General features: G+C 36.5%; 1 protein-coding gene across 4 annotated transcripts in view; it reads left to right on the top strand.

Moving 5' to 3' along the window:
* The window catches only part of Nbea (neurobeachin), a 639,704-nt gene that overhangs the window by 287,215 nt on the left and 329,846 nt on the right, over nt 1-22,643 (top strand). For all 4 annotated transcript variants that reach the window (XM_071611544.1, XM_071611543.1, XM_071611542.1 and 1 more), the window contains exon 34: nt 3,567-3,628. In XM_071611544.1, coding sequence (XP_071467645.1) covers nt 3,567-3,628 — 62 coding nt within the window. The remainder of the gene's footprint in view (nt 1-3,566; nt 3,629-22,643) is intronic.

Raw genomic sequence — 22,643 nt, 5'->3', positions numbered from 1 at the left:
CACAGTTGGACTCACTGACCACACTTTATTACAACTGCATCACTGCACCTTTCCGTAGTCTCTATATTGATGATTGTCCCGAAGGCCAAACTTAAACTTCATACTGAGATTAGTGATTTTCTAATCTAGTTTATCTTTGTTGTGGGTTTTACTTATTATTATTTTTTTAATGGGGAGAGAGTATAGTTCTGAAACTAGAAACTAACTTCCTGACCTTAGTAAGAGTGAACCCAAAATAACTACCAATTTTGTATGTTGACTTATCCACATAACCATTTTGTTTGCTATTTGTATCTAGACCACTTCAAATGTGTCTACCTAATTAATCTTCCTGAGTTATTTTTATCTTAGTTACCCAGCTGACTTCATCTTTCAGCAATATAGTTCATAACCTACTAAAAATTCTTACTAGATAATTTCTTCACCGTTAGAATACCCATTATTTGTAAGCCTTCTTCCAGTTAGATCCTCCTATGTTTATTGTCTCAGTTACTAGTTTTATGCTCATAAGTAGGGTTTCCAGCAATTGGATATTATTTCTGATTAGAATACTTATTCTGGTGAATATATATTTTCTGCTGAAAATGTTCTAATTGACCCCTACTACTAACTGGATTTTTGTTGGGGATACACATATCCACATCTCTTTCTTTGGGGGCAACTTCTTAATTGACAGTGAACACATAGTCATCATGGAATATGATGCCATAACTGGTCCTTAGTATCATTTCTGTTATTTTATAACTTGCTCCAGATTCTTCCTCTTAACTTCAAATCCACTTGTAACTTTCTTTCAGTCTGTATCTCTTCCAATTTTAACCTAACCATCCAGTTCCACTTTTAACTCCTCCTGTGCTCTAGTTATCCATCCCCCATGTTTTAAAGGTCTTTTCAGATATTTCTTATTTCCTTCCTCTGTATTTTTTACATAAGCTATTAACTTTTTCCCCTATGTTGGACCAACATATGTTCCCTTCCATGTGAAAACTGTCAGTCATCCAAGTTGCAATTAACCTTCATGACCTTTCTCATGATTGTATGTTGCCATAATTTTAATGTGGTGTTATTCATGCAGCAATGTAACCAACATAAAAATCCGCTTTCTAATTAGATTCCTTGACTTCCTATACAAATTCTATCACTCACTGAATGAAACATCTTGGGCTTCATTTTTTAAAAAGTATTAAATGAGATAATGATAACTAGTTCAAAGAGAACCAAAGGAGACATTTATAAAAATAGATTATAAAGCATGCAAATTTGAGATAACCTTATATTTGAATTGCAGTATAGAGTACTTACAAAAGTGTCAATGTCATATATTTCTATTTTTACTTTTAAGTGCTAACACTGTACTTTGCCTACATACAAAGATATCAAATGAGTCCATTTAATTATGAATTTCCTTCCAGATATAAAAATAATAAACTTATAGAGACATTCACTTGTAAATATTTGCAATATGTATATACAGCTTAAGTGTTAATTCTGACATTTATAGTTATTTATAGAAAGAGAAATTTGACTTTCTTGAGCATTTGATTAAAGTTATGCAATACCATGTTTATTACATATGTCTTAAATTTTTAAATATGGGTGCTATTTTATCCTAAAGATAAAGTATCGTCAGATAATGCTTATATTTTCATTATCTCTAGCAAAACATTGGCTTTACTTGTTTTAGTTAATACTCATTAATACATTGAATGGAACTATGTAATTTTTGAAGGTGATAGATAAGTCTCCCCAAAATGGCCATTGCTTTTGTTCTTATCATCAAAATTAGTGTCTTTCTTCTTTCTTTCTTTGAGGAGAAATCATTAGTTCTCTCTGTCCAAACTAATTGGGCAAAATACATTAGTAAAGGTGAGATTCTATGGAGTTGAAATCACAATGGCCTTTTTCAAAATAGTGAAAGTACTGTTTAGGAAATGCAGTTTTGTTGTCTCATCAATTTTTATCATCCCTTTGTCAAAGGGTATTTATGAAGTGTTTGTTTATATTTTTCTTACAATGGAATGATAATATTTCTAAGGACTATGAATGTTCCTATTCCATAGGAGCTTTTTAGAAGTTTGTTAAAAATTTATCTAGGAGATATTGATGGAATTGCACATTTTTCTCCTACTTTCTACTTCAAGATATTTTGTCCTAAAAATTAATATTGAGAATATATGTTGAATAATTCTTCACATCAAAGTCATATTAGGTTGATATGCTTACACATATTAATTATAATCCTATTGCTTTTAACTGAAGGTTTTCTCAGAATTCAAATAGTTTTACAGCCAACAGGTGATAAATGTTCCATTAATCTTTCTGACTCTCTAGCTTCTGAGCATGAGAATTGCTGATCAATTATACTGATTGTCTCTTAAATTAGCTTTTCACATCTGCCTCTTATTTCATTTGTTAACTGACTGCCCAAAGATCTGATAAGATGGAATACCAGAGCCTTTTACAGCTTGTTCTGTCTGTCTGTACAATAAGGATAGAGTTGTTAGCAAAATGGGCGCAAAAGATTATTTATCCACTACCTACAATAAATATTTGTGCTAGTGTCTACAAAAATTTATATATGTATATATACATATATAAACAGTTTTTCTTCAATATATACCTAATATAAGACCAAGACATTTCTTACTTTAGGATGCTTTTATTGATTACATTTGTCTTCAAAACCAAGAAAAAAACAATTCATTTATTAAGTTCTTTTAGTTTAAAATAAACACTGAAACTTTTAGAAATATTTTAAAATAGCAAACATGATTAATTTACTCTTAGCCAGAGATTGGAATTAATTCTTGGTTACATCCTCTTATATGTTGGCATTTGTAAAAACTAGTTATTATGATCTATTTTATTACATACAGTGTTATATGGCCATCACCCCTTTAATCACAAAAAGTCTAGGTAATGTGTTTGTAGAAAGAAAGTTTTCTTATTCTTACCTGTAAAATGGAAAGAATACTATGCTTCAGAGCTTGATGAGAATCAAATGAGAATTGTACATACAATAGTTAACACAATGCCCAGCAGATAGTGAGTAATCCTGGAGTACTGCTCATATCACATACACATTACATTTAAGTTTTACTTTTTCTCCTGGTATCTGCTCTGAGAGTTTGGAAGCATTTTATAAGCAATGAGGAATAACCTCTTTGTAAGTTAGTCTTTCAGAAGAAAGTTTAGGCAGATCTTATGCGAGTTTTGTTCTTTGTTCCAGGAGACCATCACATAGCAAATGTATTTGGAGTAAAAGCCTCCATTACAGCTTATCAGTTTCAATAATCAGCTCTCAGCTTGTTTAAATATTTAAAAATATCGCGACCAAATGATAACTGAAACATGAGGCCATTTTTAGTAGTTTTCCCATCATCTTGAATGTCTGGAAGTGTTAAAAATTAATGTTAAAGTGTATGCTAGTGAATGTGTATCCATTTGCTTTATTTAGGAGTTATATTTTAAAGTAAGGTTTTTATTGGTTAAAACTATATAATGAATCCACTTTGAATGACAATTTCTACTGTTGTAATTTCATTTTGTTTTAATCTTTGTTGTAGGCCTTGTTTGCATGAAGTCCAGCACATCCGTGGTTGAGCTTGTTATGCTGCTTTGCTCTCAGGTACAAAATCTCATTCACTTGATTACATTAAACTATATGAGGATTTTTTGTGTGTGTGATAAAATGTGTGTGTATGTATACATGTATAATATTTAAAACTGCCATCTCTTAATGCAGAAATGATGAAAATCATTTGTTGGACTATATTAGTATGTAGATGATTTAACCATGTAACTATTGTCTTCTCCATTTCACTTTGATGCTCACTTTAGCTGTTGTAATCTCTTCTGTCCTTCATGTTCTTCCATTGTTCCCTGTTGTTTCATCTGTGTATATGGTATGTGTGCGTGTGTGTTTATGTGTGTACTTGTTATGGTTTTTTGATACTGTACCTTATTATTTTAAAAATAATACAGTATTATTTATAATGTTTAAACTTAATAATTACATTGGTTCTTCTTAATAGATTAGAGGTAATAAAACTAAGTCTTTTTTCCCCCAACTCAGGAGCCAAACAGTATATATAATACACTTTTATGTGCTACTTTTGGTTTTTTAAAAGGTGTTATTTGTATATGTCAGCAAATTCTAAAAATTTGCTTAATGTTATTTATCTTTAATATCAGAATCAAATACAGAATTATAATTGTTGATATTATTTATTCTTAACAATTCTAGGAACCTAAGAGAAAGTATATATTACTGTTTTTTTTCTGGTAACTATAATAGAAACTTAATGGTCTTTCCTCTCATCAGCTCTGTCAAGTCTCCTGGTGTTCCTGATTATAGATATTAAATATTTTGTAATATCAGAACAAAACAGGAGCTTATACATGTTTACAAAAGGTAGTTATTACATTTATCCCTGGTTTCCACAATAGAAAGAATAACACATCTAAACTGTTTCTCGAAACTGCCCTGAGGTCTGCCTAAAACCACAGTTTACTCTCACATAAACAACAGTATGACTTTAACTGATCCTTTAAAACATCCACAAACAAACAAACAAAATACTTACCTACTGATTTCCAGTACAAATCAGGTTTTCAGGTTTACTTTTGTGAACGATAATCACCAGGTCCAGTTCTGTTTTAGCCATGAAGAATATTGATATGGAAGAAGTTACAGACAGCATCATCCCTGGCAGGAGTTCATCTGCAGGGCATTTGAAAATTTTGTCACGTAATTCTGAAGTCCTAAGTTCGAAAGATATCCCATGAGATCTGTCTGGACCTTTGGGGTTCATGAGAATCGGTTTTTAATGGCTTTTATGGAAAGAAATTGTTTAGAAGTCCTTCCTTACCACTGAGTTTTGCTGCAGTTCAGAGAAATAAAGAGGAATGTAGCATTAGGGTCTAGTGTCTTTGATGGCCTCATCATCTAATCATAGGTTTAACATTACTCATTTGCTGGCTCCAGGAATTCCTGCCATTAAGGGCCCTAGAGATGAAACTTTGCCTCAGATATTGATTGAAAGGAAGAGTGAGAAATTTAAGCTCTCTTTGCAGTGCACTTTCTTTCAATGTTTCAGCAAGCAAAATTATAAACATGTCTCTCAGTTGGATTTTTAAACTGAATTTTTGAAATAATGCAAGAGTGTTTTAAACAGTCTGAAAAACTTTAATGTATTGAGCATTTCATTGATTAAATATACCTTATTTATGTGTCTTTAAAAGGTATGCTCATAAAACATAAGTCCAGTTATTTTGTTTTTTTCTGTTACACTAATAATACTGCCTTCCAGAAAACATTTTTTAAAAAGCAGGTGAGAAATCCTCCTTTAGAGTTCCATTCATATGAAGGAAGTTTATTAGTCTACTGTGAAATTAAGCTTGTAAAACCATTATTGTAGATCACTAGTTACAACACATATGTTTAAAACCTTGGTTTTGTGGACATATAGAGAAGAATGGCCATGACTTCAAAATTTCTTAAAATATTCTGCTCTTTTTATCTATTACTGAAATTCATGATGATTTGTATTCTGATTTCATACTAGTAGGGCTACCATACTGCAGTAGTGGACCTCTGATAAGGAGAAATAAATGCAGTTAATGATACTGTGAAGATTGCTTGGCATAGTTCTCCCTAAGCAGCATTCTACTCTACAGCCCTTAATGCATCTCTTCTACGATGGAGCTGATCCCTGTAGAATTAGCCATTTTGTAGGCTGTCTTGGTGCCAAACAGAAGGCATTCCTGATGAATCTTTAAAGCTGCAGCTCCTTGAGCTCTTTTGGCTTTCTTTTATAATCATCTCCTTGAAATTATTGATAGCTCCATATGATGATGAGCAGTACTGGTACTAATAACAATGGTTAAAAATATGCATCAGTAACTATCTAGATGTATGTTCTATATATTGATCTATATATTGATGATTTTCCCCCAGTGGTTAGAAATACAACAGTATTATCTCCACTGTGATTTAATTACTCATTAAAACAACTTTTCAGTGCATATGGAATTTTCCACTTTATTTGCTTAAAATATGCCCTTATTCTCAAATTTAGATAAGCCATCAAAAGATCAAATTTTGTTGGAGAGAAGCAAGCATCTAAGGATTGAGAAGAAAAAAGGGAATGCAACATTTTTTGCATCATTTTGTTTTTCTTTACTATAGCACATTAGATAGTTTTATTTTTATGCTTTTCATTTTCATTTTGGAAATTTCATGTTAACTACTACATATTATTAGGTATATTAGATTTTCTTTCCTTCTTATCTGAGCTTTTGAACAAAATTACTTTTGGCCAATAGTTTGTGTCCAAAATATGGTATAAATTTACATAAGATTGTATTACAAGTGTCTGAAGGTACTTGTCAAGGATAATTTAATTCATATGGGCAGCCTTTTAAACTGCAATGGACATGGCATCCAGTCCACCCCCCAGTGGAATTTTACATTTCTGTAGAGAACAAATCTTGAGTTAAAAGAACATATTAGCATTATTATGATGCATTTATTATCCCACAGGATACCCTAAACTATTTTGACTAGATTCTAGACAAATTCTTGCCTGTAGGTTCTATAACAGAAAAATAAATTTTGAGAATTTTCTTTCTTATTTTTAATTATTATGAAAATTACAATTAGCATCTTTATAAAAAATCAGTTTTTTGCCATTTTGAAATGAAATGAACTATGGTGAAATAATTGATCTGTATTACATTTGACAAAGATATTAGTCAGTGTTTCCTGCAAGTTCCTCTGCAGTCACAGGTATGATACCATTTTTTGTCATATTTTTGTTTCATGTTCAACAGTGGGCTGTGATTGTGGTGCTTTCTATTACTCTAGATATGTACTTCTTTTCCTATACATTATTCTTAGCATACTGTGTTCTTTGATGAACAGCAGATTTAGTTTTCAAGTAAATTTTTTTAGGTACTGTAATAGTTTCTAATTATTTCCAGGTTTTTTTTAGGAAGTTTCCATGAGAGGTACTGCAGGAAAAATTGAGTGATGTTATCCCATAGGATTTCTTCAAGTTTTCATAGTAAAGCTTAGCAGATGTCACTTTCATTATTCTGTGCCTTATCTGTCAATAGAAAATGCTTTTATAAATTGAGAAACTTTATGCAAAAAATTATATCTCTCAGTATTTAAGTGCTTTCCAACATGAAGCACTGATTAAGTAAATGCATACCTAATAAATCATTTTTATTCTGATTAAGTCCTAAAAATGTATAAGAAAAATAAAGTCTCTTAGTTTAAGATCTATGTATGAAGTTACTAGCATGAATTATTTTGTGGTTTTGTTTGACTTTATTCTTTCCTAAATATTTCATATACTTAAGTAAAATGGATTTTAGTGACATCACTGATGTGATCAAGACCTTACCCGGGACTTCTAAAGACAGCACTTACAAAGGAACCACAACTGAAGAAAGATCTTTCCTTTTCAAGTGACCTGGACTTTGAACATTTAATTTTTTCATTTTTTTCTCAAATCTGATACAGTTTAGTCAGATGGTACAAAAGAAAAGAATACACTGTTGGTCTCCTATATGTAATAAAGCTATGATTTAGTTACTAGGATATAGATAAAATGAATGTAGAGGGCCTATTAAATAATATTCATTTAAAAATATTTAGTATTGCAAGGAATATTTGGTGTATATAATAATGTTAGAAATATAATAAAACATGAGATCGATATGATTTTTTCAGGGTCTTTGTAAATATCATGAAATTCTAATCATCATAATGAAATTATGTCATATTCAGAAATTGTATGACTCCCTTTTTGAGCACTGTGGTAGTTACTGTTTTTTTTTTTTTATCTCAAGGAGTCTAGCCTTGTGTATAAAACTTGCAAATTGTGCAGCTAAATTTCAAATTAGCCAAGAATAATAAGAAAACATGGCACAGTTTTTTAATTGAATGTAATCAAGTACTATCCACATATGGTTAAAAAAAAATCGATCCTATAAACCAAACAATGTCTTTGGGCTAGGGATGTGGTAGCTCAGTTGTAGGATGCTTACCTAGTGTGCATAAAGCTCTGGGTTTGATTCCTGGTGCTGGGGAAGAAATAAAAAAGATTGTCAGGGAAGACTGTATTGGGATAGATGAAAGGTGGACCTTGAAATTGGAAGTCTTTCTAAACAACATAAGCAGGGAAGGGGAGGGAGTTAGGCTGTGGAAGTGATTTGAGCATAGGTCTGGGGAGCTAAGAACCTATTGCATACTCAGGGCTGTGACTGGTCTTATTTGCAGCATATCAGAAGTTAAAAAGCCAGGTAATATATTTGTTTGCTTATTCAGGATAGTACACATATGTTTATTTGTTCTAATTAGTTATATATGACAGCAGAATGCATTTTGACTCATTATACACAAATGGAGCACAACTTTTCATTTCTATATTACACATTTTATAGGCAATACATAATACAATTTCTTTAGAATATTTTAATATAAAACATTATTTTATTCACATAGAGTGAGGCTGGAAAGAATTTCCTAACTTTTTAACAGAATTGTCTAGTTACTGGTTATTGCCTTTTTAAGTTCAACCTGTTTTAGGAATAAAGCTACTGTCTCATTTATGACTGCCCAAGAAATCCTTACCTTTTTCTTTGGACAGCGACTGACCTCAACGCTTACCTGTGATATGAAATCATTCCCAGTTAAAAGGGCACATTGGGCATTTTTACTTTTTCTATTTCTGTACTATATCATTTCTCTTGCTCTGAAGGTTTGTAATATGTCCTGAGTATATTAAACATTCAATAGAAGGTTGAAAATGTGGTGGCCCAAAAAAATTATAGTCAACTTCAGTCATAATGAAGATTTTAAACTAGTAAAAAATGTGGAGAAAATTATATAGTAAAAATATGTGAATTTGGAAGAAAAAAATAAAAAGGATATCAATAGGATATGTAGTTAATATATCTTGAGGAGGACACCTACCAAATAATGTCCACTAAAGAAGGGCAAACTCAACTCTGTTATCTTCTCATTTATATCATTCCTGCATAAAATATTTAATCAAATATTTACAGGCCATATAATTAAAATTATTTTTCATTAATTCCCAGAGCCCTTTGTTGTTAATATTATCATTTAATTCAACCTTAAGAGAAGTTCGCAGATAACAATAAATTTTTTAATTTAAATTTATTATTAAACTGGCAGTTTATTTTTTATTATTATTTGGGGGGGGGGTGGGTACAGGGGATTGAACTCAGGTGAACTTGACCACTGAGCCATATATCCAACCCTATTTTGTATTTTATTTAGAGACAGGATTTCATTAAGTTTCTAAGCGCCTCCCTTTTTTGATGAGGCTGGCTTTGAACTCTGGATCCTCTTGTCTTAGCCTCCCTAGCCACTGGAATAACAAGAGTGTGCCACAGTGCCCGGAAAAACTGGCAGTTTAATAAAAGAAAAACTATACATATTAATGAAGTATCTTGTGATATTTCAATACGTGCATACATTACATAATGTTCAAATGAAGTTAACCATATCTATTTCTCAAATATTAATAATTTTCCTTTGATGGAACCATTCAAAAACTTTTTTTCTATATTTTTAAAGTGTACAATATGTTATTATTTATAGTCACACTATTTTTATTGAGTTTGTTTTTTAAATACACAATGGAGGAATGCATTACAATTCTTATTACATATGTAGAGCACAATTTTTCATATCCTTGTATAAAAAGTATGTTCACAGCAATTCATGTCTGTATACACGTACTTTGTTTTTTGGGTTTTTTTTTATTGGTTGTTTAAACATTACAAAGCTCTTGATATATCATATTTCATACATTTGATTCAAGTGGGTTATGAACTCCCATTTTTACCCCTTATACAGATTGCAGAATCACATCGGTTACACATCCACGTTTTTACATATTGCCATACTAGTGACTATTGTATTCTGCAATCTTTCCTATCCTCTACTATCCCCCCTCCCCTCCCCTCCCATCTTCTCTCTCTACCCCATCTACTGTAATTCATTTCTCTCCCTTAATTTCTTTTTCCCTTTCCCCTCACATCCTCTTATATGTAATTTTGTATAACAATGAGGGTCTCCTTCCATCTCCTTGCAATTTCCCTTCTCTCTCCCTTTCCCTCCCACCTCTCGTCCCTGTTTAATTTAATCTTTTTCTGATGCTCTTCCTCCCTGCTCTGTTTTTAGTTGCTCTCCTTATATCAAAGAAGACATTTGGCATTTGTTTTTTAGGGATTGGCTAGCTTCACTTAGCATAATCTGCTCTAATGCCATCCATTTCCCTGCAAATTCCATGATTTTGTCATTTTTTAGTGCTGAGTAATACTTCATTGTGTATAAATGCCATATTTTTTTAATCCATTCATGTATTGAAGGGCATCTAAGTTGGTTCCACAGTCTTGCTATTGTGAATTGTGCTGCTATGAACATCGATGTAGCAATATCCCTATAGTACGCTCTTTTAAGGCCTTCAGGGAATAGTCCGAGTAGGGCAATAGCTGGGTCAAATGGTGGTTCCATTCCCAGCTTTCCCAGGAATCTCCATACTGCTTTCCAAATTGGCCGCACCAATTTGCAGTCCCACCAGCAATTTACAAGTGTACCCTTTTCCCCACATCCTCGCCAGCACTTGTTTTGTGTTTGACTTGATAATGGCTGCCAATCTTACTGGAGCGAGATGGTATCTTAAGGGGTTTTGATTTGCATTTTTCTGACTGCTAGAAATGGTGAGCATTTTTTCATGTACTTGTTGATTAAGATTGTATATCCTCCTCTGAGAAGTGTCTGTTCAGGTCCTTGGCCCATTTGTTGATTGGGTTATTTGTTTTCTTATTGCTTAATTTTTGAGTTCTGGATATTAGGGCTCTATCTGAAGTGTGAGGAGTAAAGATTTGTTCCCAGGATGTAGGCTCCCTATTTACCTCTCTTATTGTTTCTCTTGCTGAGAAAAAACTTTTTAGTTTGAGTAAGTCCCATTTGTTGATTCTTGTTTTTAACTCTTGTGCTATGGGTGTCCTATTAAGGAATTTGGAGCCCGACCCCACAATTTGTAGATCGGAGCCAACTTTTTCTTCTATCAGACGCAGAGTCTCTGATTTGATATCAAGCTCCTTGATCCATTTTGAGTTAACTTTTGTGCATGGTGAGAGAAAGGGATTCAGTTTCATTTTGTTGCATGTGGATTTCCAGTTTTCCCAGCACCATTTGTTGAAGATGCTATCCTTCCTCCATTGCATGCTTTTAGCCCCTTTATCGAATATAAGATAGTTGTAATTTTGTGGATTGGTTTCTGTGTCCTCTATTCTGTACCATTGGTCCACCCGCCTGTTTTGGTACCAGTACCATGCTGTTTTTGTTACTATTGCTCTGTAGGACAGTTTGAAATCTAGTATCGCTATACCTCCAGATTCACACTTCCTGCTTAGAATTGCTTTTGCTATTCTGGGTCTTTTGTTTTTCCATATGAATTTCATGATTGCTTTATCTATTTCTTTTTTTTTTTTTTTTTTTTAATTTTTTATTGTGGGTTGTTCAAAACATTACAAATTTCTTGACATATCATATTCCACACTTTGATTCAAGTGGGTTATGAACTCCCACCTTCACCCCATACACAGATTGCAGAATCACATCAGTTACACATCCATTGATTTACAAATTGCCATACTAGTGTCTGTTGTGCTCCACTGCCTTTCCCATCCTCCACCCTCCCCCCTCCCCACCTCTCCCCTCCCCTCCCCTCCTCTCTCTCTACCTCCTCCACTGTATAACCCTGAGGGTCTCCTTCCATTACCATGCAATTTCCCTTCTCTCTCCCTTTCCCTCCCACCTCTCATCCCTGTTAAATGTTAATCTTCTTCTCCTGTTCTTCGTCCCTACACTGTTCTTAGTTACTCTCCTTATATCAAAGAAGACATTTGGCATTTGTTTTTTAGGGATTGGCTAGCTTCACTTAGCATAATCTGCTCTAATGCCATCCATTTCCCTGTAAATTCTATGATTTTGTCATTTTTTAATGCAGAGTAATACTCCATTGTGTATAAATGCCACATTTTTTTTATCCATTCGTCTATTGAAGGGCATCTAGGTTGGTTCCACAGTCTTGCTATTGTGAACTGTGCTGCTATGAACATCGATGTAGCAGTGTCCCTGTAGCATGCTCTTTTTAGGTCTTTAGGGAATAGACCAAGAAGGGGAATAGCTGGGTCAAATGGTGGCTCCATTCCCAGCTTTCCAAGAAATCTCCATACTGCTTTCCAAATTGGCTGCACCAATCTGCAGTCCCACCAGCAATGTACAAGTGTACCCTTTTCCCCACATCCTCGCCAGCACTTGTTGTTGTTTGACTTCCTAATGGCTGACAATCTTACTGGAGTGAGATGGTATCTTAGGGTGGTTTTGATTTGCATTTCTCTGACAGCTAGAGATGTTGAGCATTTTTTCATGTACTTGTTGATTGACTGTATGTCCTCCTCTGAGAAGTGTCTGTTCAGGTCCTTGGCCCATTTGTTGATTGGGTTGTTTGTTTTCTTATTGTCTAATTTTTTGAGTTCTTTGTATACTCTGGATATTAGGGCTCTATCTGAAGTGTGAGGAGTAAAGATTTGTTCCCAGGGTGTAGGCTCCCTATTTACCTCTCTTATTGTTTCTTTTGCTGAGAAAAAACTTTTTAGTTTGAGTAAGTCCCATTTGTTGATTCTAGTTATTAACTTTTGTGCTATGGGTGTCCTATTGAGGAATTTGGAGCCCGACCCCACCGACTGTAGATCGTAGCCAACTTTTTCTTCTATCAGACGGCGCGTCTCTGATTTGATATCAAGCTCCTTGATCCATTTTGAATTCACTTTTGTGCATGGCGAGAGAAAGGGATTCAGTTTCATTTTGTTGCATATGGATTTCCAGTTTTCCCAGCACCATTTGTTGAAGATGCTATCCTTCCTCCATTGCATGCTTTTAGCCCCTTTATCAAATATAAGATAGTTGTAGTTTTGTGGATTGGTTTCTGTGTCCTCTATTCTGTACCATTGGTCCACCCGCCTGTTTTGGTACCAGTACCATGCTGTTTTTGTTACTATTGCTCTGTAGTATAGTTTGAAGTCTGGTATCGCTATACCGCCTGATTCACACTTCCTGCTTAGCATTGTTTTTGCTATTCTGGGTCTTTTATTTTTCCATATGAATTTCATGATTGCTTTCTCTATTTCTACAAGAAATGCCGTTGGGATTTTGATTGGCATTGCATTAAACCTATAGAGAACTTTTGGTAATATCGCCATTTTGATGATGTTAGTTCTGCCTATCCATGAACAGGGTATATTTTTCCATCTTCTAAGATCTTCTTCTATTTCTCTCTTTAGGGTTCTGTAGTTTTCATTGTATAAGTCTTTCACCTCTTTTGTTAGGTTGATTCCCAAGTATTTTTTTTTTTTGAAGATATTTTGAATGGAGTGGTTGTCCTCATTTCCAATTCAGTGGATTTGTCGCTGATATACAGGAATGCCTTTGATTTATGTGTGTTGATTTTATATCCTGCCACTTTGCTGAATTCATTTATTAGCTCTAATAGTTTCTTTGTAGAGCCTTTTGGGTCTGCTAGGTATAGAATCATATCATCTGCAAATAGTGATAATTTAAGTTCTTCTTTTCCTATTTTTATGCCTTTAATTTCTTTCGTCTGTCTAATTGCTCTGGCCAGTGTTTCGAGAACTATGTTGAACAGAAGTGGAGAGAGAGGGCATCCCTGTCTAGTTCCAGATTTTAGAGGGAATGCCTTCAGTTTTTCTCCATTCAGAATGATGCTAGCCTGAGGCTTAGCATAGATTGCTTTTACAATATTGAGGTATGTTCCTGTTATCCCTAGTTTTTCTAGAGTTTTGAACATAAAGGGATGCTGTACTTTGTCAAATGCTTTTTCCGCGTCTATCGAGATGATCATATGGTTCTTATTTTTAAGTCTATTGATGTGGTGAATAACATTTATTGATTTCCGTATATTGAACCAGCCTTGCATCCCAGGGATGAATCCTACTTGATCATGGTGTACAATTTTTTTGATATGTTTTTGTATCCGATTCGCCAGAATTTTATTGAGGATTTTTGCATCTAGGTTCATTAGAGATATTGGTCTGTAGTTTTCTTTCTTTGAAGTGTCTTTGTCTGGTTTAGGTATCAGGGTGATGTTGGCCTCATAGAATGAATTTGGAAGTTCTCCCTCCTTTTCTATTTCCTGAAGTAGCTTGAAAAGTATTGGTATTAGTTCTTCTTTAAAGGTTTTGTAAAATTCTGCTGTATACCCATCTGGACCTGGGCTTTTCTTAGTTGGTAGTCTTTTTATGGTTTCTTCTATTTCCTCAATTGATATTGGTCTGTTTAGGTTTTCTATATCCTCCTGACTCAATCTGGGCAGATCATATGACTTAAGAAATTTATCTATGCCTTCACTATCTTCTAATTTGTTGGAGTATAAGGATTCAAAATAGTTTTTGATTATCTTCTGTATTTCTGAAGTGTCTGTTGTGATATTGCCTTTTTCATCCCGTATGCTAGTAATTTGAGTTCTCTCTCTTCTTCTCTTCCCTAGCATCGCTAAGGGTCTGTCGATTTTGTTTATTTTTTCAAAGAACCAACTTTTAGTTTTGTCAATTTTTTCAATTGTTTCTTTTGTTTCGATTTAATTAATTTCAGCTCTGATTTTAATTATTTCTTGCCTTCTACTTCTTTTGCTGTTGTTTTGCTCTTCATTTTCCAGGATTTTGAGATGAAGTATGAGATCATTTATTTGTTGGTTTTTTCTTTTTTTAAGGAATGAACTCCAAGCAATGAATTTTCCTCTTAGAACTGCTTTCAATGTGTCCCATAGATTCCGATATGTTGTGTCTGTGTTTTCATTTATCTCTAAGAATTTTTTGATTTCCTTCTTGATGTCTTCTATAACCCATTGATCGTTCAGTAACCTATTGTTCATTCTCCAAGTGATGTATGCTTTTTCCTTCCTTCTTTTATCGTTGATTTTCAGTTTCATTCCATTATGATCAGATAAGATGCATGGTATTATCTCTACTCCTTTATATTGTCTAAGAGTTGCCCTGTGACATAATATATGATCTATTTTTGAGAAGGATCCATGTGCTGCTGAGAAAAAAGTGTAACTGCTTGATGTTGGGTGGTATATTCTATATATGTCAATTAGGTCTAGGTTATTAATAGTGTTATTGAGTTCTATAGTTTCCTTATTCAACTTTTGTTTGGAAGATCTGTCCAGTGGCGAGAGAGGTGTGTTGAAGTCTCCCATGATTATGGTATGGTGGTCTATTAGACTCTTGAACTTGAGAAGAGTTTGTTTGACGAATATAGCTGCACCATTGTTTGGGGCATAAATATTTATGATTGTTATGTCTTGTTGGTGTATGGTTCCCTTAAGCAGTATGTAGTGTCCCTCTTTATCTCTTTTGATTAACTTTGGCTTGAAATCTATTTTATTTGATATGAGTATGGACACTCCTGCTTGTTTCCGAAGTCCATATGAGTGATATGATTTTTCCCAACCTTTCACCTTCAGCCTATGTATGTCCTTTCCTATCAAATGCGTCTCCTGTAGGCAGCATATTGTTGGGTCTTGTTTTGTGATCCATTCTACTAGCCTGTGTCTCTTAATTGGTGAGTTTAAGCCATTAACATTTAGGGTTATTATTGAGATATGGGTTGTTCTTCCAGCCATATTTGTTTATTTCTGTTACTAAACATGGTTTGTTTTCCTCTTTGATTATCCCCCCCCCTTTACTGTCCTACCTCCCACTGTTGGTTTTCATTGTTATTTTCCATTTCCTCTTCCTGTAATGCTTTGGCGAGGATGTTTTGAAGAGATGGTTTTCTAGCTGCGAATTCTTTAAACTTTTGTTTATCGTGGAAGGTTTTAATTTCATCCTCCATCCTGAAGCTTAATTTCGCTGGATACACAATTCTTGGTTGGAACCCATTTTCTTTCAGTGTTTGAAATATGTTATTCCAGGATCTTCTAGCTTTCAGAGTCTGTGTTGACAGATCAGCTGTTATCCTGATTGGCTTACCCCTAAATGTAATCTGCTTCCTTTCTCTTGTAGCTTTTAAAATTCTCTCCTTATTCTGTATGTTGGGCATCTTCATTATAATGTGTCTAGGTGTGGATCTCTTATGATTTTGCACATTCGGCGTCCTGTAGGCTTCTAGGATTTGGGATTCTGTCTCATTCTTCAAGTCTGGGAAGTTTTCTTGTATTATTTCATTGAATAGACTTCTCATTCCTTTGGTTTGGAGCTATGTACCTTCCTGTATCCCAATGACTCTTAAATTTGGTCTCTTAATGTTATCCCATATTTCTTGGATGTTCTGCTCATGGTTTCTTAACAGTCTTGCTGAGCTGTCTATGTTCTTTTCCAGTTGAAATACTTTGTCTTCATTGTCTGATGTTCTATCTTCTAAGTGTTCTACTCTGCTGGTAGTATTCTCCATTGAGTTTTTAAGTTGGTTTATTGCTTCCTGCATTTCTAGGATTTCTGTTTGTTTGTTTTTTATAACCTCTATCTCCCTGTATAGTTGATCCTTTGCTTCCTGGATTTGTTTGCGTAATTCGTTGTCGAAGTGATCTTTCATTGTCTGATTTTGCTGTTTAATGTCTTCCTTGATACTCCAGATCATCTGAAGCATGTATATCCTGAATTCTTTATCTGACATTCCATCTGCTGCAGCTGTTACCTCTTCTAAAGTTGCGTTGACCTGCATTGCTTGTGGTCCTTTCTTTCCTTGTCTTTTCATACTGCTTGCGTATCTTTCCTGCAGGTGCGGGCGGCGGCTCTGCTCTCTTCTTATTCCAATTGGGGTGTCGTGGCTACCACGCCGGCAGGTCACTGGGCCTGTTCTGGGAGCTGGCGGCGGCTCTGTTCTGCCCCTACTCCAATTGGGGTGACGAGTGTACCACGCCGGCAGGCCACTGGGCCTGATCCGCCGGTCGGTTGCAGGTTTGCCTACCCTGCAGGCGCGGGCGGCGGCTCTACTCTGCCCCTACTGCAAATGGGGTGACCTGTCTGTCGTACCGGCAGGCCACTGGGCCTGTCCCGCTGGTCGGTCGCAGATCTGCCCACCTTTCGGGCACGGGTGGAGGCTCTGCTCTGCCCCTACTCCAATTGGGGTGTCGTGACTACCCCGCCTGCAGGACACTGGGCCTGTTCCTGGCACGGGCGGCGACTCTGCTCTGCCACTACTCCAATTAGGGTGGTGTTTGTACCACGCCGGCAGGCTCCTGGGCCTGATCCGTAGGTCTGTTGTAGGTCTGCCTACCTTGGAGGCGCGGGCGGCGGATCTGCCCTGCCCCTCCTACCACGCCTGCGGACCCCTGGGCCTGATCTACAGGTTGATCCCTGGTCTGCTCACCCTGCGGGCACGGGTGGCGGTTCTGCTCCGCCCCCGATTGGGGTCACGTGACCACCACACCGGCAGGGCCTGATCCGGGCGTGGGAGAAGGATCTGCTCTGCCCCTACTCCAGTTGGGGTGACGTGTGTACCACACTGGCAGGCCACTGGGCCTGACCCGCCAGGCTGTCACAGGTCTGTTTACCTTGCACGCTCATTCGTCACAGCGCGAACCGCGGCTCTGCCCTGCCCCTCCTACCACGCCCATGTACCACTGGGTCGCGGGTCTGCCCACCTTGCGGTTGCGGGTGGCGGCTCCGCTCCGCCCCCTCTCCAATTGGGGTCACGCGGTCACCACGCTGGCAAGCCGCTGGGCCTGCTCCGGGTGCTGGCGGCGGCCCGGCTCCTTCCCTCTGGCTCGACGACAAATTGAGGAGACTCGGGTGACTGTGCCTCACCCCCCCTACCAGGAGACCAACTGCTTATGTCACCACTGGTATTGATGAAGTTCCCTCCTCCGCCGCTTTCTGCAGACATCAGATCTCTGCCATGTTGGTATCCTATGCGAATGGCAGCATTTCGTTCCCCTTGCCGGGCAACCAAAGCACCGGATGAGTCCTGACCGGCCCTCAGCAGGACCCGGACCGAGAAGCAGTTTCCGCGGGCTCCTAGCCCCGGGCCAGGGAAGTTCCGGGAGCCGGAACTCGGCCACTCCGTGCTCGGTGTAAGCTCCTATAAATGTAAGCTCCAAGAAGCAGTCCCCGCGGGCTCAGTTCCGGGAGCCGTAATTCGGCTGCTTAGTGCTTGTTGTATGCTCTGGTAGGCGCAGGGTCCAAGAAGCAGCCTCCGCGGGCTCAGCAGCCGCTCCGCGCTGGGTATTCACTCCGATAAGATCAGCTTCTAAGAAGCACCCAGGCGCTGAGCCCTAGCAGTCTGTCTGCAAGCCGCAGGCGAATTGCAGCCTGAAATTACCTGTTCTATGGCTGAATGAGCTGCGGTCAGTCGAAAACAGCGGTGGTGACGTCAGTTTACCAACATGGTGGCTGCTGGCCTCCTCTGTGGTCTGACCGGTGTGGAGAACCGAGATGGACCGCTTCCTTCCCCCGTCTCGAACTCAGAATTCAGCCCTGAGTACGGTGCTTGCGCGGCTGGCAGAAACTGCAGTGCTGTAACCCTGCGTCTCTATCCCAGCGCACGCTGCAGATTCTAGCCTCGGGCCGATTTGCTGAATAAGCAGTGCGACAAACCTCTCGCGTTTGAGTCCCCGTAGCTGATCCTCGTGCGATGGAAATCCTTCCTCCAGGTTCCGGAGCACCCCACTATTGCTGGAAATTCCTAACAAGATATCCTTTAGCCGTCCTGACTTGTCATACTCCCACACAGTGAAGCAGCACACGGGGGCAATGCACTCCCCTCGCCGCCATCTTTAAACTTCCTGCTTTATCTATTTCTACAAGAAATGCCCTTGGGATTTTGATTGGCATCGCATTAAACCTATAGAGAACTTTTGGTAATATCGCCATTTTGATGATGTTAGTTCTGCCTATCCATCAACAGGGTATATTTTTCCATCTTCTAAGATCTTCTTCTATTTCTCTCTTTAGGGTTGTGTAGTTTTCATTGTATAAATCTTTCACCTCTTTTGTTAGGTTGATTCCCAAGTATTTTTTTTTTTTTTTTGAGGATATTGTGAATGGGGTGGTTTTCCTCATTTCCAGTTCAGAAGATTTGTCGCTGATATACAGGAATACCTTTGATTTATGCGTGTTGATTTTATATCCTGCTACTTTGCTGAATTCATTTATTACCTCTAGTAGTTTCTTTGTAGACCCTTTTGTGTCTTCTAGGTATAGGATCATATCATCCGCAAATAGTGATAACTTAAGTTCTTCTTTTCCTGTCTTAATGCCTTTAATTTCTTTTGTCTGTCTAATTGCTCTGGCCAATATTTCAAGAAGTATATTGAATAGAAGTGGTGAGAGAGGGCATCCCTGTCTTGTTCCAGATTTTAGAGGGAATGCCTTCAGTTTTTCTCCATTTAGAATGATGCTAACCTGAGGCTTAGCATATATAGCTTTTATAATGTTGAGATAAGTTCCTGTTACCCCTAGTTTTTCTAGTGTTTTGAACATAAAGGGATGCTGTACTTTGTCGAATGCTTTTTCAGCGTCTATCGAGATGATCATATGGTTCTTATCTTTCAGTCTATTGATGTGGTGAATAACGTTTATTGATTTTCGTATATTGAACCAGCCTTGCATCCCAGGGATGAATCCTGCTTGATCATGGTGCACGATCTTTTTGATATGTTTTTGTATCCGATTTTCCAGAATTTTATTGAGGATTTTTGCATCTAAATTCATTAGGGATATTGGTCTGTAGTTTTCTTTCTTTGAGGTGTCTTTATCTGGTTTGGGAATCAGGGTGATATTGGTCTCATAGAATGAATTTGGAAATTCTCCCTCTTTTTCTATCCCCTAAAATAGATTGTAGAGTATTGGTATTAGTTCTTCTTTAAAGTTCTTGTAAAACTCTGCTGTATATCCATCCGGTCCTGGGCTTTTCTTGCTTTGTAGTCTTTTGATGGCTTCTTCTATTTCCTCACTTGATATTGGTCTGTTTAGGTTGTTTATATCATCCTGACTCAATCTGGGTAGTTCATATGTCTTAAGGAATTTATCGATGCCTTCACTATCTTCTATTTTATTAGAGTATAGGGTTTCAAAATAATTTCTAATTATCTTCTGTATTTCTGAATTGTCTGTTGTGTTGTTGCCTTTTTCATCCCATAAGCTAGTAATTTGGGTTCTCTCTCTTCTTCTCTTTGTTAGTGTGGCTACTGGTCTATCAATCTTATTTATTTTTTCAAAGAACCAACTTTTAGCTTTGTCAATTTTTTCGATTTTTTCTTTTGTTTCGATTTCATTGATTTCAGCTCTAATTTTAATTATTTCTTGCCTTCTACTGTATTTTCTGCTGATTTGTTCTTCTTTTTTAAGGCTTCGGGGTGTAGTGTGAGGTCATTTATTTGTTGGCTTTTCCTTCTTTTAAGGAATGAACTCCATGAAATGAATTTTCCTCTTAGTACTGCTTTCATAGTGTCCCAGAGATTTCGATATGTTGTGTCTGAGTTTTCATTTATCTCTAAGAATTTTTTAATTTCCTCTTTGATGTCTTCTGTAACCCTTTTTTCATTCAGCAGCATATTGTTTAATCTCCATGTGATGTAGGATTTTTCCTTTCTCATTTTGTTATTGATTTTCAATTTCATTCCATTATGATCAGATAAAATGCATGGTAGTATCTCTACTCCTTTGTAATTGCTAAGGTTTGCCCTGGGACATAATATATGGTCTATTTTTGAGAAGGATCCATGTGCTGCTGAGAAAAAAGTGTAACTGCTTGATGTTGGGTGGTATATTCTGTACATATCAATTAAGTCTAAATTATTAATTGTATTATTGAGCTCTATGGTTTCTTTATTCAACTTTTGTTTGGTTGATCTGTCCAGTGGTGAGAGAGGTGTGTTAAAATCTCCCATGATTATTGTGTTGTCGTCTATTTGACTCTTGAACTTGAGAAGAGTGTGTTTGATGAACATAGCTGCACCATTGTTTGGGGCATATATATTAATGATAGTCAAGACTTGTTGGTGTATGGTTCCCTTGAGCAGTATGTAGTGTCCTTGTTTATTCCTTTTGATTAACTTTGGCTTGAAGTCTATTTTATTTGATACAAGTATGGACACCCCTGCTTGCTTCCGTGGTCCCTATGAGTGATATGATTTTTCCCAACCTTTCACCTTCAGTCTGTGTATGTCTTTTCCTATCAGATGAGTCTCCTGTAGGCAGCATATTGTTGGATCTTTTTTTTAATCCATTCTACTAGCCTATGTCTTTTGATTGGTGCATTTAAGCCATTAACATTTAGGGTTACTATTGAGATATGGTTTGTATTTCCAGCCATATTTGATTATGTATGTTACTTAACATGATTTGTTTTTCCTCTATGATTAGTTTTTCCTTTAGTGTACTACCTCCCGCTGTTGGTTTTCATTGTCATTTTTCATTTCCTCTTCCTGTAATGTTTTGCCAAGGATGTTTTGAAGAGCTGGTTTTCTAGCTGCAAATTCTTTTAACTTTTGTTTATCGTGGAAGATTTTTATTTCATCTTCAATCCTGAAGCTTAATTTCGCTGGATACATGATTCTTGATTGGAACCCTTTTCTTTCAGCGTTTGAAATATGTTGTTCCAGGATCTTCTAGCTTTCAGAGTCTGTGTTGAAAGATCAGCAGTTATCCTGATTGGTTTACCCCTAAATGTAATCTGCTTCCTCTCTATTGTGGCTTTTAAGATTCTCTCCTTATTCTGTATGTTGGGCATCTTCATTATTATGTGTCTTGGTGTGGATCTCTTATGATTTTGTACATTCGGTGTCCTGAAGACTTCTAATATTTGGATTTCTTTTTCATTCTTTATGTCTCGGAAGTTTTCTAGTATTATTTCATTGAATAGAGTGCTCATTCCCTTGGTTTGGACCTCTATACCCTCTTGTATTCCAATAACTCTTAGGTTTGGTTTCTTTATGTTATCCCATAATTCTTGGGTGTTCTGCTCATGATTTCTTAACATTCTCGCTGAGCTGTCTATGTTCTTTTCAAGTTGAAAAACTTTGCCTTCGTTGTCTGAAGTTCTATCTTCTAAGTGTTCTACTCTGCTGGTAATACTCTCATTTGAGTTTTTAATTTGGTTTATTGTTTCCTGCATTTCCAGGATTTCTGTTTGTTTGTTTTTTATATCCTCTATCTTTCTATAGAGTTGATCTTTTGCTTCTTGGATTTGTTTATGTAATTCATTGTCAAAGTGATTTTTCATTGTCTGAATTTGCTGTATAATGTCTTCCTTGAGACTCCAGATCATCTGAAGCATATATATCCTGAACTCTTTTTCTGACATTCCATCAGCTGCAGATATTACCTCATCTAATGTTGAATTGACCTGTATTGTTTGTGGTCCTTTCTTTCCTTGTCTTTTCATACTGCTCATGATTCTTTCTAGCTTTGTGAAACTGTTGTGTTAATATTTTTCCCCTTATATATTTGTATTGTTCTTGTATAGCTCCAAAATCCCTCTTTTGCAGAGAAAGACGATGTTAACAATTCCCAGTATCAACAGTACATTATCTAAGCACAAGTTTTCATTATTAATACATTTATAGTTA

This window comes from Marmota flaviventris, chromosome 4, assembly GCF_047511675.1.
Source record: "Marmota flaviventris isolate mMarFla1 chromosome 4, mMarFla1.hap1, whole genome shotgun sequence".
NCBI classification, from domain to species: domain Eukaryota; kingdom Metazoa; phylum Chordata; class Mammalia; order Rodentia; family Sciuridae; genus Marmota; species Marmota flaviventris.
Note: the sequence above shows the minus strand (reverse complement) of the source record. Positions and strands in the feature narration are given on the sequence as shown.